The sequence below is a fragment of the Elaeis guineensis genome, chromosome 7 (assembly GCF_000442705.2).
Source record: "Elaeis guineensis isolate ETL-2024a chromosome 7, EG11, whole genome shotgun sequence".
NCBI classification, from domain to species: Eukaryota; Viridiplantae; Streptophyta; class Magnoliopsida; order Arecales; family Arecaceae; genus Elaeis; species Elaeis guineensis.
Window position 1 is genome coordinate 90,627,554 of NC_025999.2, and position 20,791 is coordinate 90,648,344.

A 20,791-nucleotide genomic window follows, 5' to 3' on the forward strand; every position below is an offset into this window, starting at 1 on the left:
CGGGCATCACACGGCCCATTTGTCGAAACCACGTGCCCCCCGGAGTCCGAACGGGCCCGAAGTCCTTCAAGTAATTGCGCACAGCATTCGCCGCCCATTGGATTGGCGTGATTAACCCGCCCAGCGATCAGTCACGTGCCTCCCTTTACAAAACCCAACCCAAGAACCGGACCAACGGTATTACGTGGAAGACGTGCGAAAATATTTGTGCACTGCAGGCGACGTAGAAAATCCAACGTGGAGTGCGTTATTTATATGATTGATTCGTGGAGCCATTTTTTTAATATATATTTAAATTTTAATATTTATAATTTTATTTTTTAATTTAAAAATTTTAAATAATAAAAATATTTTATTTTTGATAAAAATTATCGCCCATGCTATATTATTCTACGTAATTTTGATACAAAAAATTAGTTTTTTTAAAATACAAATAATTTTATTATTAAAATTTTTAAATAAAAATAAAAATATTAAATATATATTCAAAAATAATTAATATTTAAATTTATATTATATTATAATATTTTATATATAAAAAATTATAATTTGATATAGAATGTTGTATGTCACGTGATGTTATAATTTTTAAAATTTTATGATGATGTGGTTAAAAATTATAATATATTATAAAATATTATAATTTTTTAAATAATAAAAATATTTTTATAATATATTTTTTAATAAAAAATTAAAAGTATAAATATTAAATATATATTGAAAAGTGACGGGCTCCGTATTGATGCGGAAGATTCTCGGTCCGGCCCTCTGCGTTCTCGGAGCTTCCCTCTTTCCCAACCAAACGCCACACCCCCCTCCTCAACTCCGCTAAACACCCCCACCCTTTTTGTTATTCGATTACCGACGGAGCGAGGAAAGGCGACGTAGAGCAAGAGCGACGGCTGCGATGGCTTCGGGCCTCCAGATGGATCAAGAAACTGCCCTGGACCTCGTGAAGAATGGCGCCACTCTTCTCCTCCTCGACGTCCCACAGTTCACTCTCTTCGGTATCGACACTCAGGTCCTCTTCCTGCTCTCTTTCAAATATTGGAAATCCTAAAGATTTTTTTTCTTTACCTTTCCTGCGAAACGAAGCAGTCCAGTTTGATGGTTTTCTTACAATTCTTGCTTTGAGGGCGAAATTCCACTAGGTATAGTACAAAGATAGAATCCGGATTCTTGAAATTGCAAGACATTATAATGGCCTGTTTTTGCTTAATGTTTTGATTGACTAGGGTTTCTTCTTGGAGTTTTTGGTGGAGAATAATTCTGTTATCATATGGTAAAGTATAATTTGTTTGAATACTGGTGACTGAAAGAAATGGCATTGAGTTTTGCTATGATAATATAATGGAGTGGTTTGAAAGAAAGGAGGTGGATAGGTCTGTCGGTGGTGGTATGCTCCATCAAATTGGTGCACTGACGTCTTTGAATTTTATCATGTAGCGGGGAGAAAAGTGCATGATAGTCTAGCAATATGATCTAAAATTTTATGGGACCGTAAAGGCCATTTTTTAATTTATCTGAAGGGATTTGCTGAAGAGCCATTTGATTTTCAAGATTCTCATCTGATAAGTATCTAAGTTTTTGACATGTGTTCAACTTGCAAACCTATCACTATAGATGCTTCAAGTTGGACTTACAACTCTATAATGGTGTCCCTAACGTGACAAAATGCAGTAGGCTGATCTTTGAAGCAAGAGTTCATGTTGTAAGTTCTTTCTCTTGTAAATTTGTAACTGGAGCATATGAATTTCACGATAAATGTAGACAGGGTGTATTGGTTACAGCCAGCAACCCTAAGCATGCACCAGTAAGCTCTGCATGCTTTGGAGAGTATTATGATTTGTAATTGTAAGGTCTGTTCTGATTTCTTACAATTCTGATTTCATTCAGAGCAGATAGTTGATGATGAACAATTAACAACAAAATAAGTATATAAATTTTTGGAATAATCATATCGAGGCTGATAGTTTATGAGAAATTATTGGTTGTACTTACAATTGGTATCTGATTTTGATTATAAGGTGTGTGCATTAGTTTAAATTTGACGACATATTGAATATTGCAGGAGCTATCCTTTTCTATTCAGCTGCTTTTTGGGACCTGGATGTTGTAAAGCATTAGCCTAGGAACTATAGGATTTAAATGTCTCTGTACACGTTTTCTAGAGTTTTGCTAGATGTAGTTGATTATTTATGTTCTGATCTGAATTTCTTATATGATTTTCACAGATTAGCAGTATTAAAGGCACTGACTTTTGTTGAAATTATTTGTTTCAAACCCATGTATAAATTATTTTTCTTCTTTTCCAGATGTTCTCTGTTGGGCCTAACTTCAAGGGCATAAAAATGGTCCCACCCGGTCCGCATTTCATTTACTACAGCCCCTCAAACAAGTAAGCATAACTTCCCAAGAGCTGGAATATTTTCACTTTGGTCTCATTTCATGGTATAGCTATGCAGTCAGTCAAGTTGGTAATTTTTCATGTATCAATAATATATGTTGGCCTTTTTTTGTACTTGCTTTCTTCTTTTGCATGGCCCAATAAATGAATAGTTTTTCTGAACTTCTGTAGTACTGGTTTTGAGGAAAAAGTAATCTAAACTGTGGCGAGCAGATGCATACACATTTGAGTTTTAAGTCAGCATCGATATATGTCTTTAGGTGGTTATTGTTGGAAATAATGATTTTAAGATTAATATTGAAATAGTCTTGTGATGATAATTCTGAAACATGTAGAAACCGTTTTGAACTCTTTTGTTAGAAAAATGCAAGAAAAGATTCGAACAAGAGAAAAAAAATAGCAAAGTAAGAGAAAATTTAGACTGGGACCCCTACTGATCATCCTTGAACATTACCTAGGTGTAATTAGGCCACTCACCATGCTCGCTGAATTGCTGCTTGTCTTCCATCTTCACTTGCCTGCTGCCCCCACCACGTGGTGTTGGTACCATTGCTGGTTCTCTAACATCCATGATTAAGGTCAAGGGAGCAAGGAGAGTTTGTCATTCGCTATTGGCTTGGTACGGCCTATACAACATAACCTCTTCTTTCTATTTTCTATAAGCAAGACTTAATGAAAAGGTTAAAAGTTCGAAACCCTTAATGTCCTCTTGTCACTGCTTCCTTGTTTTTCATTTTAGGTAAAGGTGGGCCAGTGTTGTCATTACCACACATTACATAGTTATTTTTTGCCCCAATGCAAGTTATCAACAAAATTTAATTCTCTATCTTCTCCCTCCCTTTTCTCTCTCCTTCCCTCTCCCTTATGCAAGTTGACAGGGCCTTGCTGAAATTTGGTTCAGGCTTTTGGACATAAGGAATCAATCCAGGTTAGGTCTAAGCCCCAGCTTGAGAATTCTAAGAGGCCTATGTTGGGTATGATCACAAAATAACTAAGCTATGGTAAGCTTGGGCCTGGAATCGCCCAACCTGAGCCTGATCCCTTTCTGCCTATAATGAGGGGCAAATTTATTGTTGATCTGATTTGATTACCAAATGAAAGGGACTTTTTGCTTGAAACACATCCAAGAGCAATATTACTTTGCAAATGTATTTTGGGTTTCAGACAATGTCATTTTGAACTGATTTGTACTATTGAAGTCGGAAATTTTGTTATATTTGTTTTCTGAAGGTGACAAGCGTTTGTTCTTACACACAGAATATTGGTCTAGTGATATATTTGTTTTCTGAAGGTGGCAAGTGTTTGTTCTTACACACAGAATACTGGTCTAGTGATGAATCATTTGTTTACTGATGTCGTTGAAATGTTGAATTACTTTATATAGGGAAGGCAATGAGTTTTCACCAACAGTTGGCTGCTTCCTTACTACGCAACCTGCTGAGGTACTAATATTCACATTCTTCCTGTTATAAATTTGTGTTTTCCAAATCGTTACGTAGATGCAGTATATGATGACTAGATGAACTGCTGCTTTTCTTCCTTAGGTTTCCATAAGTATTACTGCTAGTACGTCTTGGATTAACATCAACAACTTGGCTGATGTATTCTCCATGTTTGTTTATGCGTACACGCATGAGAAGATACATATGTGCACATGTGTATGGTAGTCAGATGCCATTAAATGTAACTTTACCCAAAAAATGGTTAATCTTCGTAGAGCATTTAAGAAAAAGAAAGAAGATATATATAAAAGCACATGCTTCCCTTCCTGTCAAATATTAAAGTTTTTCCTTATGTAGCATTTGATGCCTGGTGGGATTTATTGATCTGTGAGTTCTACAGGTGGTTGTTCGTAGGTGGCATCAGCAAGACGAGCGGTTGATGAAACTATCAGAAGATGAGGTTGCCATTTTATATTAAGTGATATTACATGGTGCATTTTAAAATCTCTAAACACTATATGATGGGTTTTATCATTTTATTACTTCTTAAAAGTATTGCATTATATTTGCATCTACATCATGTAGCCTTCCTGATAATATTGATGAGTTGAGGTGCATGAATGATTAATGCAGCATGCTGCATTTCACTGTCTGCTGTCATAGTTCCAGTATGTTGTATATATCATAAATATCTTGTTGATAAAAATTATCATTCACTTAAGTTCATTCCACTGAGTACTATAGTTATATGAATATATATGCAAGAATCTCATGTGCATAGATGCACCACAATTTGTAATTTTGTATTATAGTAGAGTCATGTTTTTTGATAATTTATAAGATTGTAGATGAGATCCAATTATGGCCTAATGCAACCAGTTTGATATATATAAAGAAACAGTTTTCTCTCATGTTAAATCATATGACATTACTACTAATGGAGTTTTTTGAATGATGTTTTTCTTTTACCATCTTGATGTGGACCAAGGATTGAATCGATATGAAAACAATCATTACCTTGAAGTCTTGAACTGATTTGGCTTCCTTGACTGGATTTGTTCTAATGAGGCTGGTCTTGATCCAAGGGCTCATAACCCATTTAAAAAAGAAGCGAATGGTTGTAATTGATTCAGATAAGACATACCTTGTTTAATGGTCTCTTCTAGCTTTTGTGTTTCCAATATTAGAATCTTATCACATTTCTCTGATGGCACAAATGGAACTTGTTTATTCAATAGTGCGGACTTAATTATGATTCCAATCAATCCTAATGGATCTTAGCTACTAGTTGGAACCAATTTATTCTCTGAATGACCATTTAGATTAGATTCAACTATGTTTGGTGCCTACCTAGAAGGAACAACCTTGCATATTTGATGATTGGGCCCAACACTAATGAATGCCCGTAAAAGATTAGGTCTCAACTATTTTTGGTGCCTAGCTACAATGGACTTTGGTGCCTAGCTATAATGAACAACTTTGTATATTTGATGATTGGACCCACTATGGAATGGCCAGTGCTAGGGACCGAACTTGATCTTGTTTGTCGACAAGAGTGAAATCCCTTAGTCTGACAACATGAAATGGCTCTAACATTCAACAGCTTAAAATCAAGTTAGCTTTTGATGTTAAAATCCAAATAAATAGAGCAGCCTAATTTAATCGCTAGTTTCTAGCTTTGATGATGCACTGATCAAAGGTCAAGAGACTGATTTCACCTTTGTGTCTACAAGTGGTGCTGTGGATCAAGGTTCGTCGTCTCAGTATCGGATCCTATACTAATACCATCCTATTATAGTGTCGGTATGCAGTTCGATACGGTACAAGACAGTATATCAGTACGAGACAAGTATGGTATGGTACATCCCATACCAGGTGATATGGGACAGTACGGCTAACTATGCTTAGGACTTTTGATGTGTGATTGGTGGACTTTCGATCTCTCATGCCAAAGAAAAAGAGAAGGGTTTTACTTATCGATACATGCGTGTTACCATTGACGATAAAATGGTTAATATAAAATTGGATCATTGAGATGGTATCTGATTTCATCTGGAATGGGATATATTTGTTGAATTGTCCCAAACCCCATAGATAATCTAGCTCTCAAAAACCAAGTCTATACAGCTGGCTCCATTTAAATGATTAGCAATCATCTCTTGAATGATGCAACAGCCGGAACAAGAGATCACAATACTCCAAGGTATCCACCATATGGGCTTGAATTGTTATTTTCTTCTCATGTCACAAGACATGAATACTCTTCTTTAACTGAATTACTGAAAGCCAGCTAAGAATCTTCATCCATTCAGTGATCACATCTTGGTACTTGCTTGACCTAGTGTTTCAAAAGTGGCTGTGGTATGTGGGTGGTCAAGGGACCAGATAGTTTAGATGCATTATGCAGGTCTCATATGCGGGTACACATGTGATAACTATTTTTCCAACTATTTAACAATAAATATAATATATGAAATACAATAAAACAACAATAATCACAGAAATTTTTATGGATTGAATGGTAGCAATATTAATAACAATAGCAGCTAATAAGTGTTTATTACTCAGTATCTAATACCGCATATCGATGATTATAACATAATCAGCATTTTAGTCCTATTAATACCCATTTCAAACCCACTTGAAATCTATATCAAACCTAACCATAGCTTGAACCTGCTTCACTTATGTCGACCCATATAAAAGTGGGTTGTATATGTAGCTTCAGAATGCTAAGTGGGCCCATTTATGCAGCTATACGATACCAAGCAGGCCATATATGTGACTGCACAATGCTAAGTGGACCACCTTTTTGGTCCCTATGCATTATGGTGACATATTGTATTGCATATAGGCAATGCAGTATGGTGAAGAGACCAAATATGCATATACCAGTTTTGTGGGAACATGTACCACATTTTAAGACACTAGCTTGACCAGTAGAATGCAAGGGCCCCACGATCTCATATATCCCATAGTGGGTCTGCTGGTTATCTATACTCTCAGCCAGTGAGAAATAGAGATGGACAAGAAGAAGAAAAGAGAGAGCGAGAGACTCAGATTGTTAAGATCATGTATAAAATGAACCACAATTCAAGTGTTTTTTCTTTCCAAAATATTTCATGAAAAGGTAGTTTCTGTAAATAAATGTATGCACTTAGTCTGCTGTTATTGCATGTTCTGGAGTTGGATGTCTGGAATGTCAGATGCTATTTGGAACTGCATTTATCTCTATGGTAAGTGTGAGTCACCAAGGTCTTTGCTGGGAAAATCATTTCTTGACAAAAGCAATGTAAGAATTATGGAGGTATTCATGATGTTGTTTGCTAAACAGTAATTACCATGTTCCAAGGGGCGTGCACATCAAAATAAGCCCAAAGTGCATGATTTGCATTGATCCAGATTGTCAGCATTGTGGTTCAAAAAAAGTATAGTGCAAGTTCATTTTCTGGACATCATGAATATTGCAAAATTGTTTCATAGAATGGGACAGTATATATGTTGGATTTCCAAATAGATTTAGCATCAATATTTGTTGACAGAAGAATTCTGTATCATAATTTTATTGCAACAAATTATATTCTTGGATGCAACAACTCTATTATCTGCAAAATAATCTTAGTTAGTTGCATTGCTAAAGTCAAAACTTCCAATAGGAATACAGATATTCTGATGCAGCGAAGCGTTTTGAATTTGATCAACAACTTGGGCCTTATGCTTTAGACCATTATGGAGCGTGGAAGCAGCTTTCTAGTTACATCACAAAGAATGTTATCGAACGGATTGGTATGCCTCTTTTACTTATATATTTCTCTTGTCCTAAGCTAGTTTGATGTAATGTTGCAATCATTATAGTCACTAAAAGTTGTTTTTGTGGATTTCTTTAGTCTCGTAAGTCATGTTATGATACTTTATCAATTATTTTTAGCGGTCAAAGTTCAGTAAAGCTCTCAGACAAAATGTAACTTGTATCCAATCTTTTCCTGTTTATTTTCCATATTCTGCATGCAAAAGTCATCGTGTGCTTAATGAAGAAGATATAACTAGTCTGTTGTTCACTTCCGGCAAAACTTATACTCCAATTTGGCTGGCATTCAAGGAAAACAAAGTTCCTTAGTTATTCATTAGTGCAAGTCCTGTTGGCCTTAAAGTTGTTACAAGAACATGGCAAAAGTTGCAACATCCAAGAAGGTGTTGGAGATGGTAAGATTCTACTACATTGTCCTATATTGTGGCATGTTTTACTTGAAGGCAACAATATAAATTTTCTGAAAAAACATTGGAGAATAACCACTTAATGGAGTTCACCGGACACCTCTTGCACCTTATTTTGTGAAGTCTTCATTGCGGAGCATATCCAATTTTAAAAATTTTAGCTTAAACTGCAGTTTTATTTTCAAATTATTTTGTTATATACAAATGTAAAAATTTTCCCTAACTTATGTTCTCTCTAGAGAGCCCCAGATAATTTAGGTGTTATAAAGTGAATAATGTGAAGATGTTTTTAATTTTTCATCTAACTTGCAGAACCTATTGGAGGAGACATTACAATAGCATATGAGTCTGGAATAATTGACAAAGCTCCTAAAACAGCCATGGAGAGGCGTTTGATGGACCAGTTAAGAAATAGTAAGTTTTCAAAGAATGCTGCAAAAGAATCTCATAAGCGAGGATGCTACTTTACAACTATTCCCCATGCTGTCAAGAGTAGAGACGTCTTTGGAGAAGAACTTACAGCATTGAATCTTGACAAAGTAATATTCTGTGTGTTCCCTCCAGTTCATTTAAGCAGAATGTTTATGATGTTATATATTGAATTGCATTGATCTATATCTACCTGGAGAACAGAAAAATACAAATTGAGAAAAAATATTAGTCTAATTAATTTCTTCATCATAAGGATTTGGTGTTTGAAGCATCCAAATGTCAAGTTGTTAAATGTTGATTGATATGGATGTGCCAACCTGATGCTTGCCAGTTTACTTCTGTATCCTTTGGATTTGTCTCTTCAAATAACTTTGCATGCTCTATTTTTACTATTTGGTTTCAAGGTTGCCATGCTATCTAAGGTGATTAAACTTTCTTCTAGCAGACTCTTGGATGCACTACTTTTCTTGTTGAAGTTGTATCTGTTATGCCTTCTACTGCTTTCTTCTTGTCAATCGGCTATATAAAAGACCTTTACTAACTTTTGACCAGATCATGATTTTTAGGATTCTGGCTGCAACTTATCGTAATGGAAGAGGGTGTTTTCCCTTTGTCTGAACTAGATATCAACCTGCAGTGGAGACCACCTAGGATTCACAGTGGTGTGCACTTCCTAGAATCAATTCTCTTTGGTCATGCTAATATGTACATTGCTTTGCTTGGACATAATAATAATGTTCTTTACTGTTAAGAAAAACTTAATCGAAGTTCTCTGATCTTTGCATTTGATATCCAATAATTGATACTAACCCAATGAATTAAAATGTCACCTGACACACCCACTGGGATCAAGTTAAAGAATACATTCAAGGGTTGGAACTGGTAAGCATGTCTCCCATAATATTTAGAAGGACGTGTTATATAATGTACAAAGTTTGAAAGATTTATGTAAATGGTGTTATTTTTCCATTAGTGGATTTAGTGGTTTTATCTAAACAAGACATGCTACTTTTATTAGAAAGTTAATCTGTCTGAAAATTGTTTAATAGCATTACAAAATGGATTCATTTCTGGGATAAAGATTCTAGAGATAATGCAATAAACCAGGAATATTGTCTCCTAAGGAGGATGTATTCGAGGATTAAAGACAGATTGCTTATTAACCTACAAGATCAAACATCCAGTAAATCTGATTATCATCTCAGAAGGTTCTATATCTTAATTATTAAAGACTGCTAAATGGATGACACTTGTCGGTTGACAATGCAAAACTGCCCCTCATTTATTAAGATAAGATTATTCTCACCTGATTATTTAAATTTCTAACTTCTTCCAGCAAAGGTTTAGAAATATTATGGCATTGACCAATCTTGATCTCTTTCTTCTAAGTGATCTTGCAGCCTAGATCAACCACTGCTTCCCCAAGCTCTCTGTTGAACGCTTGAGAATGAGATCCCTTACTGTTTTCCTGATGTTAAAATCTTTTCTAACCGGTGGGACCTTTATTAAACATCCACAACCAGTCAATAGAAACTCCTATGAAACTAGGGCCTGTGCACAACATGTGCCTTCCCACTTGGAATTCTTTAGGGTTTTGAGAGCATTGCTGAAAAAGATAGATCTTTCCTGTTAGGGCAATCATTGTTAAAAAGAGGAGCATTACAAAAGTTTGTCATCCTTCACCAATTATTTTGATACTTGTATTCAATTGAGAGTTTATGGATGTAGCCTATCCTCAATGCTAATTCTAATCCTGATGGTTGGAAATATATCCTAACCACACTGTTCAAAAATCATGTATGATCAACAAAGATGGCCAACATAGCACACGTCTAATCCATGCAGTCAATTTTTGTATTGAAAGGGAAGAATGAGGATCAGGACAAGTACAGCTAGCTAGAAAGGATTAGCTCAAAATGGTGTCGAGCTGTGTAACTTAAGTAGCCATTTAAGAATCATAACATGGATATTTTGAGGGTTAGGCTTGGGATGACTAAAGGATGTGCTTACATCTGAACTTTAATTATCTACGTTGTGAATAATATTTAAATGACTCTGCAGTTAAACAGGACATTCTAGTTGTTTGGCACCCGTTTAGTTTCTTGTTCAATTGGATTGCGGGGCCGATTAATGCTTTCCCTCAAGATGTAACATGGTAATTACATGTTTGTCTGGGTTCATTTGGACCAAGTTGATTGCAGGAAAGAACCCCAGATAGGCCACTTATCCTGTCCTATCCTGGGATAACTGAACCTTGAAGATGTTTTTAGGGCCGGACAACTGAACCTCAAAAGGTCAGTCAAACTATGGATTACTGCAGTTCATTAATTCCTTACATCCCCAAAACCAGGCATTCCTGCCATTTTGAACCCATCTGATTAGGGAAATTGCCCAAAAATACCTTCCATTAGCAATAAGTAATCAAATGCTGCAGAGGTATATTTGTTTTTTATCCAAAAAGTCAGCACAATTATTAGATGAGGATAAGAGTGCTTCATCCAAACACAAATTAAGACATATTCTGCCTGATTTTGGAATTAACTATATCCCAAGTATAATACACCAGAATTTCTATCCTGTTTCCAAACTAGTCCTTAGTGTTTTATGACAACTCACAGCAACTGGTAAGCAAATTTTGATCACATCTAGAATCCTCTAAGGGAAGCATTCTCTATATAGGGGCTTCATTTTGATTAGCTTTACCTAGAGGTTAGATGGTGATTTCTGATCATAATTCAACTCTGCATTCCCCAGATGTATGGGACCATGTATCAGGGTACTATATTTCATGCTTCTTTTCAAGTTGTCCTAAGATAGTTTGGCTCCTAATATCCCATAACTTTCATGTACATTTTTTTTTTTGAAACTGTCACGTCCATGACCTGTTATGTGATCTTTGTGAAACTTCCTATTGCAAAAAATTTCTCATGACAGTAACCTTAATAGAAGTCCATGCATTGACTATGTAGAATAGTCATCTTACTAAAACAATGCCATAATATCTGACTAACAATTGATGAAATAAATACTATGCTCTCAGACAACTTTATTAGAAAGCATACTGATGAAAGACTATGGAGGTGCAGAAGATCTACTTTTGGGGGAACTGCAATTTGCTTTCATAGCATTCATGGTAATTATCGGCTGGTGTACATTCCCTGGTTTATTTATATTATACCTTGTTGACATTTTCATGCATACAGATGGGGCAATCACTGGAAGCATTTCTACAGTGGAAAGCATTAGTTAGCCTTCTTTTCAGCTGTACAGAGGCTGTAAGTGCTGACATATCTTCTTTTGAGATGAAAATCATGAAATATATCTTACCAACCTCATTGTTGTGTATCATAACACCCTATGGTTTTCTATCTTATTTTATGTTAGTTTTCTTACTCTAGGTATCTTCGGCTTGATGTGTTTTTGGTTCAATAGAAGTTACTCTGTCAAGGCCATTGTATCATTGCATACCAAGCATATGTATACTTTAATGCACATGGTACTGTATATTAGTGCATATTTGTGTTTGTGAAACATGGTTGATAAGTAAATGACATTCAATGAGTCAGCAAAACTTGTTATTGAGAACATTTACTGAGTTTTGCTTGTACTTGCTGTACATATCTTCCAAGGGAAGCCCTAAAAAAACCTAGATGGAAATTTTGAGCTCATCATGCTAGTACTCCTGTACAAAGATTGGATCTTATAATAATCTACAGTTTTGTGTTTACTTGGTCATACTTTAAATGTAGCATGGCGGAGTAAATCTTTGGTGAGGCTAAAAGCAAAATACACAGATAAACATGATATTTTTGGCCCTTGCAGAACAGTATCTGCTATTGGTAAAGGGCATGCAATCTTGGTTGCTTCAAATTGAGTATTTGTAGGTCATAAGTCATGCTATATAAATTGTGCTATATCTTCACTCACACTTTTTTTCACATATATTTATGTACGAAGGCTGGGCTATTGTTCAGTATATGGATTTATGCTATTTCCCCCATTAGTTGATTTCTGCAAATATCACAATATTCCCATTATGTTCTAGATCGGCATTAAAATCTTCTTCTACATTATTGGCCATTTACCAAACTTATCTCTAGATCAAGCCGAAAACGTATTTGCTTTGGCTTGAGGCATAGATAATAGTTGTGTCTCTTTAATGCCAAAATCCAATTATCCATCAACTTTTGACTATCCACATAGATACTGCTCATGAATTGTTTTTCTGAGGTCTCTTTGTTGTCAAAGGTCCTTTCTACCTGTGAATCTTTTTGTTCTTTTCCATCTCGTTTCATTCATCTGATGATATTCTTGGCTGTTTAATGACTTAAACCATAATTCTCTGCCTTCAGCTCATTCAGTTTGATTTGGGTTCCATTTTTCCTTCATCCTTAACTTTTTTGATCTCTCTGAGCTTATTTATTCACCCATATTGAATGATCTTTCATCCTTCCTAATAGTGATTTTTTTAGATGTGCACCTCCAGCACAGTTAGCAAAATTTCTAATAATAACCTCTCTTTCTGTCATCGAAAGCATATTATTCTCACTTTTATTGCCGAAAGTCTATAAATATTTATCACCCATACATATTATTTGTATTTAGGTGTTTCGGACTACAAAATGGTTCCAACAAACACATAAATGTTTTCTTTCCCTTCTTTGCAAATGATTCTTATTAGAAAACTGGTAATGCAACTTTATTATTTGATGTCAAATCGTATGTGTTCCTAATAAATATCAAGTTCCTATTTTCTTTACTTGTGATCTTCTCTTGTTTTTTGCAGCCCCTTCGGACACGGACTCAGCTATTCTCAAAGGTAGTATTTTCCCATGTCTTCAGCTAATTTAGTTACTGGTATGAAAGTTGGAATCCCTTTGTACTGTTATGAATAGGATGTGGCTTTGCAATGTGATGTAGCCTTATAAAACATTAAAGGCTACATGACGCCAGAGCGCTTGGGGCGTATGTGCTGCCACACAGATCACACGTCCTGTCCGTGTGGGTCGCAGAACCCAATATGATTTTAGTCTCGTTAGGAAAGTTTGATGGTAGTTTTGATTTTTGTGAACTTTCTTTTTTAAAACTTTTGATGCTATCAGGAAAGTTAGTAGTTAGGATTTTTCGAGTTAGAATAGGATTTGGAATCCCACATTGGAAAGTTGAATAGAAGAGTTCCTTTGTACTACTTATAAATATTCCAATTGGGGCTCCTCTTGTAATCATACTTAAGATTCGAGTTATTGCTTAGTGAGAATTCACATGGGAATGTTATTGCCTTCTTTCTATTCTCTCTCTTCTCCCTTTAGTGGATTCCTATGGTTCATGAGTGAGCATCGTGAGAGTTGTATCTTTGAAGTGGCCAGCCAAGGTGGTGTTTTTGGCCTTGGAAGAGATTGATCTGCCCTTGCTCCTCTTCTAACTACCGTCTGTCTTTTCTAACACCATGGATTGGTCGTGTCATAGTAGGGTTTTTTTATCTTGCCACAATCAATTGCATTGGCATATCCTTCTTCCTTCGAGTTTTGAGCCCAAGTTTAACACCTCCTGACTTTAGTTTGCATTAGAGCATGGTTTCAAGATGCCACCGCTCTGTTGGTGCGACATTGAAAAGCTTGACGAACTTGAGCAAGATCTGCAAGATAAAAAAATAATAAATTAATCAGTCTATCACATTACGTTATGAGAGGCTTACAGTTTTATGTTCTATTAATGTTTCTCCAGCATGATTTTGTTTTTTGCATTTTATTTTTTCCTTTGGGACAACACCAATTTTATTCTGATTGAAGAAGTACTCCATGCAGTTTCTCAAAGTGATCTACTTCCAGTTAAAGCATGGATTTCATAAAAATAAAAAAGATGGGAATGCTGCAGACAATGGAACATCTGTATTCTTAGACGATGCATGGTTCTCTAGAGACATATTTTTGTACCGTCTTTGCAAGGTAATTTGTTTGAGGTGATTTTGTTATAATGCAGGCTGGAGAAGTTATATTTGACATTTTAAGGGCCTCACTTAAAGGATCATTAAATATGCAAAGAAAGGAGCTTGTAAATTTATGACATGATCAGAATAAGAAAAACCTATTCAATAAATTTACCAACTTTATATGAGCCAAACCTAGTCGAGAATCTTACCTCTCTGCATAATTTTGTCAGGTTCTTATTTTTCTTCCTATGCTAGTTGACTAAGAACTCCAGATCATGACATACTTGAGTGTTGATCTGGAAACTTGTTCATTGTCAACATGTTATGATTTCTCTTAACTTTCAGATGTCTTATTAATTTCTCAGGAATTTTTCCCTGTGGTTCTAGAATCCCCAGTTGTTGATGGAGATCTTCTGTTATGGGTAACGTTTGCTTAGCTCTTTGATACAATATTGTTATAATCTTTACAAATGCAATGACTGGGCTCCTCAAATTCTTCTATCCGGAAATGTTCTTCATTTTTTTTTATAATTTACTTCTGTGGAAAACATCCAATGGGGATGGGTTCAGCAAGATAAATCCTCAAGCATTTGTAGGGGAAAAAAAGGTACAAGACATACCAACCCTAACCCAAGTGCTAGCACAGTACCCAAGTGTTTAACTAAACAAAGGTAAAAAAGTAAAGGAACTACAAGTGTGATTTCAAAAGATTCCAAATACACAAGAAGAGACAAAACCAACACCCAGAAAGTTAACCAAAAATGAAGGCGGCCTCGCACTAGCATTCTGTCCGAAAAGACCAATAGTTATTTGGCAACTACAAAAGCCTTGCATTTCAATATCCTGAGGAGTGGGTAAGGTAGCAGTAACACCACAGTTTTCTAGATCATGGTCAGCGGTACTAGATCTGGAGATAATCTTCAGTAGCTCAGAAGACTTGGAATTTACCACCTGTTTAGCTGAGTAAACATCTATCAACAGCTGGTTAATAGAGAAATGAGTCCTATAATAGCTCTTAGATTTACTAGTACAAGGTATATATTTCCTTTATAACCGTGTCTTCCAATAAAGCCAGACAATGACAAAGGCCCGGGCCTTTTCTTTTGTGAGTAGGAGTGCTTTTCATCTGCCACGTAGTCCACAAAGGAACTAAAGAAGCTCCTGTTCCTCTAAGAACAAAATATAACTGATTGAAACCTCAAAATCTATGGCAAAAGAAAGCTACAAAAGAAGATAACTAGTAGCATCCGCAGCTGACCCACAACCACAAAACTATCATCCAGTGCACCTTTCATCTTCTGTTTGTCTTAAGTGAACTATCTATTTTTAATACAAGTGAAACAAAAATCATAGCTTTCAGCATCATTGATGAATTCTAAATTGGCTTTGTCAAAGGACTGATTACACCACCATGCTTCAAGAACTTGTAGATATCTTTGTCAAGGTTCACTTTCTCAGTACTAGAACCCATACTGATACCATCCTATCATTGTGTCAGTACATCTCCCATACTGTATACCGGTATGGTACAATATGGTCGATATGCGTATTGGCTGGTATGACAAACCTTGGTCTTCCTTGTTAAATCTTGGAACCTAAGAATCTCTCTCATTGTTGAGTTAAATGTTGGAAAAAAGTTGAAGAAAATGGTGATTTCCTCTATTGACAGGCCCTCAAAAACTCTTCGAAATTTATGTTCTCAACATCTTCCACCTGCTAAAATTCTGTATTTGGACCTAAAAAGGTAGGACCCATAATACAGATCATTTAGGATGCCCGCTAACCAAATAACACCCCTCAGCCCATCATTTTATTCAGAACTTGGTAAAATTCCTAACTCCAACTGCACTGCAAAAACAAAGTTTTCCGTTGATGTAGATCTTTTGGCTGATTTTAATCTGACTACCTGCTTCTCACAACCTCTGAATAGGATCTGAAATTAAGTCAGTCCAAACTAAAGAGCAAGACTCATTAGACACTATCCAATTCCACTTTTCCAACAAAATCTTATTGAAGTCCCTTGTATTAATCACCTCTAATGACCTAATTCTTTTCCTTTGCATATTCTATCCTGATTTATTAAATGATAAACCATGCTCATCATCCTAGACCTTGTGCAGATCTCATGTAAAGTTGACCAATCCTATGCGTAACCACTCAGAAGGCCTATAAAAACACAAAATAACATGGTAGTGCTGATGCACAATGTTTATTAGCACTAAGGATCAGAACAGAAGATAGACCCTTTCTCTTCATCCTGCTAACTTCTTTATCACTCTATCAACCAAGGGGGTCTGAACTACAAAGTTTATTGTTGCTAAGATGGAAACTAGAAGCCTTCTGCTTTTAAGTCCGTTACAAGTATGTGGTATTAGAAAGCTAAGATTAGTAGATAAAATTACATGTCAAAAGGCAAGAAGAGTGACTTCATGAAAGCAATTCAACATTGCCATTATGAATTAAAAACCTAGACCAATTTACGATCTTCATGATCTCACATCATTCTCTAATGCTTACATGCTTTTAGACTTTTTTCACTCAATAATAAGTTAACAAAAAAGAAAGGGTTTGATTGATATATCAGATGAGAATTACATTGTACACCAAGAGGAGACAAAATTTGAGCCAATGCAATTTTGGTGGACATGATAAATGGTTGATTTTGAAGTTCATGATGCTGATGTTATTGGATGATATATGGACTGTAGCCACTGGATTTGAATAAAAAATAAATGAAGTTTTGGGTTTTGACGCTAGTTTATGGAATACAGACAATGTTATTGTGATAATCCATTGTGCTTTATTGGCATTTTTTTATACATATGTATGAGGAAATATATTTCTTGCATATCCTAGCTGTATAATATCATATATTTTGAGTATTTGCTGTATCAGCATGTATTTATTGAGTCATATCTAGATTCTGCATCTCCTATGTTCTTTAGATTTTATTAATATCCTAATTCTTGAATGATATTTATTCATCAGCATTTAGCTTAAAGATATATTTTAACTTAATATGGATGAGTAAGATTTGTTAATCCGATTATACTGCTACAAAATCTGGATCATGAACAAGAATTGTAATTTATGTACCTGAATTCCTGAACTAAAATCAAACTGAACCAACAAATTTTGAGCAATTAGTGGAATGTGGATAAACAAACTGCATGAATCCCTTGGTGAAACCTGCTGGACATGGACTTGGATGGGGGATCTCATCTTCCCTTGTAATAAAGGGTCAGGGTTTGTTTAGCATAATGTTATGCCAGTTAATTTTATAGTATTTGTCAAAAGGAAAAATATGGATTATAACATAATCCTTTGGAATGGAAAAGGATAACCTAAAATGCCACTGCAGTAAGCAGTAGCCAGATGATATTCTGTCACATAGTTTAGTGCTCTAATTTCATATGACATCAAAATCCTCCAGTGGCAACTTCCTATAGATGTTCTTCATCGTTTTCCATCTAGTCTACCCGGCCCAATATGTGTACTCGATTCTTTCTATTTTAATATATGGCTTTGTTATCTTTTATCTATTCTGCATATGACAACTTGATATTTAAAGTTCAGACGAGAAAGCTGAAGAGACTGCTTGAGACTGCACTTGGTTGGGATTTTGAGGATAATGCAATGGATTTTATCTTTGAAGAAAATGATGAGGTTTGTGTTGCATTATTTCTATTGAACTTTAGCTCTGTTTCATATGACTGAGTAATTCTTAGTCTTCCTCTTTTTAATTGCAGTTCTCTCCTGTCATTGTACCGTCAAATGAAGTCAGTCCCAATGAAGGCCCTTTGGCATAATGCTTAATAAGGGGATTTAGATGTCCAGATATATTGTGCCATGGTTTATTTTTCTTTCGCATTGCCAATTTCAGCAACCAGTTTATAGAGAATCTCCTGTGCATGCAGTGTACTCATTGTATTGCAATTAATGCAGTAACACTTCAAGCAGTCAATCCACAGTGGTATTATCAGATCTCTAAGCTCCTGTGCTTCTTAGTCTTTTCTTTCTGTGTTATTATAATCCCTTCTCATCTTCAGCAAAAAAAAAAAAAAAGCCATCCACTTGTTTATCAGGAAGATTAAGTTCTCTAAATTCTGATTATGACCTGGATTTTGATCTCTAGGAGTGAGTTGCATTATGTGAGTGGATGGTGCTGCATCATGTGAGAACGCCGTAAAAAGGACTATGATAGCTGATTTCTATACAGTAAAAGTGGCTGCTTTTTTACTACCTACTGGTCTGGAGGATGATAGTTTAGGTGCATGTAATGAATTTGTGTTATACCGTGTGTTATGTAATGAAAATGATATTATATTTCATATACAGTAAGAGGTCAAATAGTGACTGTTATTTGTGTATGCAAAGTGATCTCAAACTGTGTTCATGTGTCTCCACTCATTATTCATATTCATTGAAGCTTATTCACACACCTCTCTAGGTACTTACCCTTTTATGAGCCCATTGTAAATGTACGTGTGCCTCCCTTATAATAAGATCATGGCCATTACAGTATGTAGTTGATTAGCATCATTAAATGATAGTTGTCATTTGCCCACTCCAATCTTAGGCTGGAATTTTTGGAATGATAAATGAAATTCGTAATGGTCATTATGAGCCATTTAAATATCAGCATTGTTCAATAGCATTATTGTTCATGTATTAGATTTTTGTTATTTGCATTATACCGTGTCTTATATAATGAAAATGATATTATATTTCATATACAGTAAGAGGTCAAATAGTGACCGTTATTTGTGTATGCAAAGTGATCTCCAACTGGGTTCATGCGTCTCCACTGATTATTCATATTCAGTGGAGCTTATTCACATGCCTCTCTAGGTATTTGTCCTTTTATGAGCCCATTGTGAGCATACACATGCCTCCCTTGTAGTAAGATCATGGCCATTGATCTAATGCATCTTGCTCTTACATAAATTGCATGAATTATATGTACAAAATATTATGTTGTACAAGGATTATGGAGCGCCTATTATAAATGCATGTAACCCCTCTCAAATTATGACTAATATTATGACAATTATTACTTTAACACAAGTATGCTAAAACTCACAGCTCCATTTCCCACCATAAATATGCTGGTGAACAGTGATGTTCTGCACCTCACCCAAAAAAGGAAAAAAAAAAAAGACTGATGTATTGCAGGAAGGTTAGGTTGGGGAACTGAGAGGAATGGAGATGTGATTGGTAGTGGCATGTTTATTTTACATAGCGAAATATCCACCAGAATTTATACATTACCGAGACACAAAGCCAACCAATAGAATTTATGCATAACCGAGAATCAAGCTGCAACCAGGTGTTGTTGTAAGTTGGTTCTGATGACGTTCCTCAACAGCGCATCTGAATTGGATGAATTTTAGGTTAGAGGGTAACGTAAAACTTTGATCTAGTCGGGAACACACCGATTCATATGCATTGCCATATGGTTTACTATACGACCAGCTTATATTTATTTTTGTTTTGTTTAACAATATGAGCTTTATTTTTGTACAAAATTTCTGAGTGCATTATATGTTGATTTATATCATTATATGTTGATTTATACCATTCGCTATTTATAATACCTTGTCCTAAAGCCCCTCAAGCCCACCCGAAAGCGGCCCACCAAGCCCAAAACAAAATAAAAAAGGAAAAATGGGAAGAAGTCCTAGGGCTATCGGGGTCCTAGGGCTCTCTATAAATAAGTCCTCCTCTCTTTAAGACCCCCCACCGGCAATCTTCAAGCTTGATTTCTTCTCTTTTCTTCGATTGAGGCCGCGACCACTCTTGCTCATACTCGTCGGAAATTGGAACCGACAACGCTGCTGAAGGTTGAGGTAAGACTCCAATCTTTCTTCTTCTCTCTCTTCCCCTCCTTTCCATGGCTTCGTGCACCCTCGCCGGCCGTCAGGATCGTCAGAAAATTCATAAAATGTCATGCCCTGTTTTTTCCCTATTCGGTCGAGCCCTTTCTTCCTCTTTTCCGGCCACTAGTGCCGCCGCCCATGGTGCTGCACCCATGAGTCATGACACCCACCTCCCTAGCCTCCTTCTCCAAAAGTCATGGCCGTCGGTGATTGGCCAATGATCGGAGAAATCCAAGAAAAGGGATGGGTTTCCTGTTTTTCATTTTTTTCTAAATCTCCCACTGGTTGAGCCTCGCTGCCGACGATCTCTTGCTCCCCATTGTCGGCCGTCACTGCCAGACCTTCGACTGTGCCGCCGCCCTTCGTCGGAGCCCGAGCCCCTCCTCTCGGTCCCTCCTTTATTTGGCCAGGAAGAGAAAGAAGAAAAGAAAAGAAAGTAGAAGAAGAAGAAAAGAAAAGGAAAAGAAAAGAAAAAGAAAAAAAGAAA

The 20,791-nt window shown here is 36.0% G+C and overlaps 1 protein-coding gene across 1 annotated transcript; it reads left to right on the plus strand.

The window, feature by feature from the left end:
- The first annotated feature begins 750 nt into the window (after window positions 1-750).
- LOC105048453 (uncharacterized) lies at window positions 751-18,795 on the plus strand. The gene is made up of 14 exons (XM_073260165.1): window positions 751-1,021; window positions 2,316-2,398; window positions 3,792-3,849; window positions 4,250-4,309; window positions 7,506-7,635; window positions 8,377-8,603; window positions 11,537-11,629; window positions 11,700-11,771; window positions 13,283-13,315; window positions 14,301-14,441; window positions 14,791-14,847; window positions 18,002-18,091; window positions 18,175-18,398; window positions 18,561-18,795. The coding sequence occupies exons 1-13, from the start codon at window positions 908-910 to the stop codon at window positions 18,232-18,234; spliced, it is 1,218 nt and encodes a 405-aa protein (XP_073116266.1). The 5' UTR covers window positions 751-907; the 3' UTR covers window positions 18,235-18,398; window positions 18,561-18,795.
- The last annotated feature ends 1,996 nt before the right edge of the window (window positions 18,796-20,791 follow it).

What these genes read in the sequence shown, in the direction of transcription:
- LOC105048453 (XM_073260165.1), top strand. Translation starts at nt 908, where the DNA reads ATGGCTTCGGGCCTCCAGATGGATCAAGAAACTGCCCTGGACCTCGTG. An exon ending in TTGCTTTCATAGCATTCATG is followed by an intron (nt 11,630 to 11,699) that starts GTAATTATCGGC and finishes TCATGCATACAG; the next exon opens with ATGGGGCAATCACTGGAAGC. An exon ending in ATGGAGATCTTCTGTTATGG is followed by an intron (nt 14,848 to 18,001) that starts GTAACGTTTGCT and finishes TTTAAAGTTCAG; the next exon opens with ACGAGAAAGCTGAAGAGACT.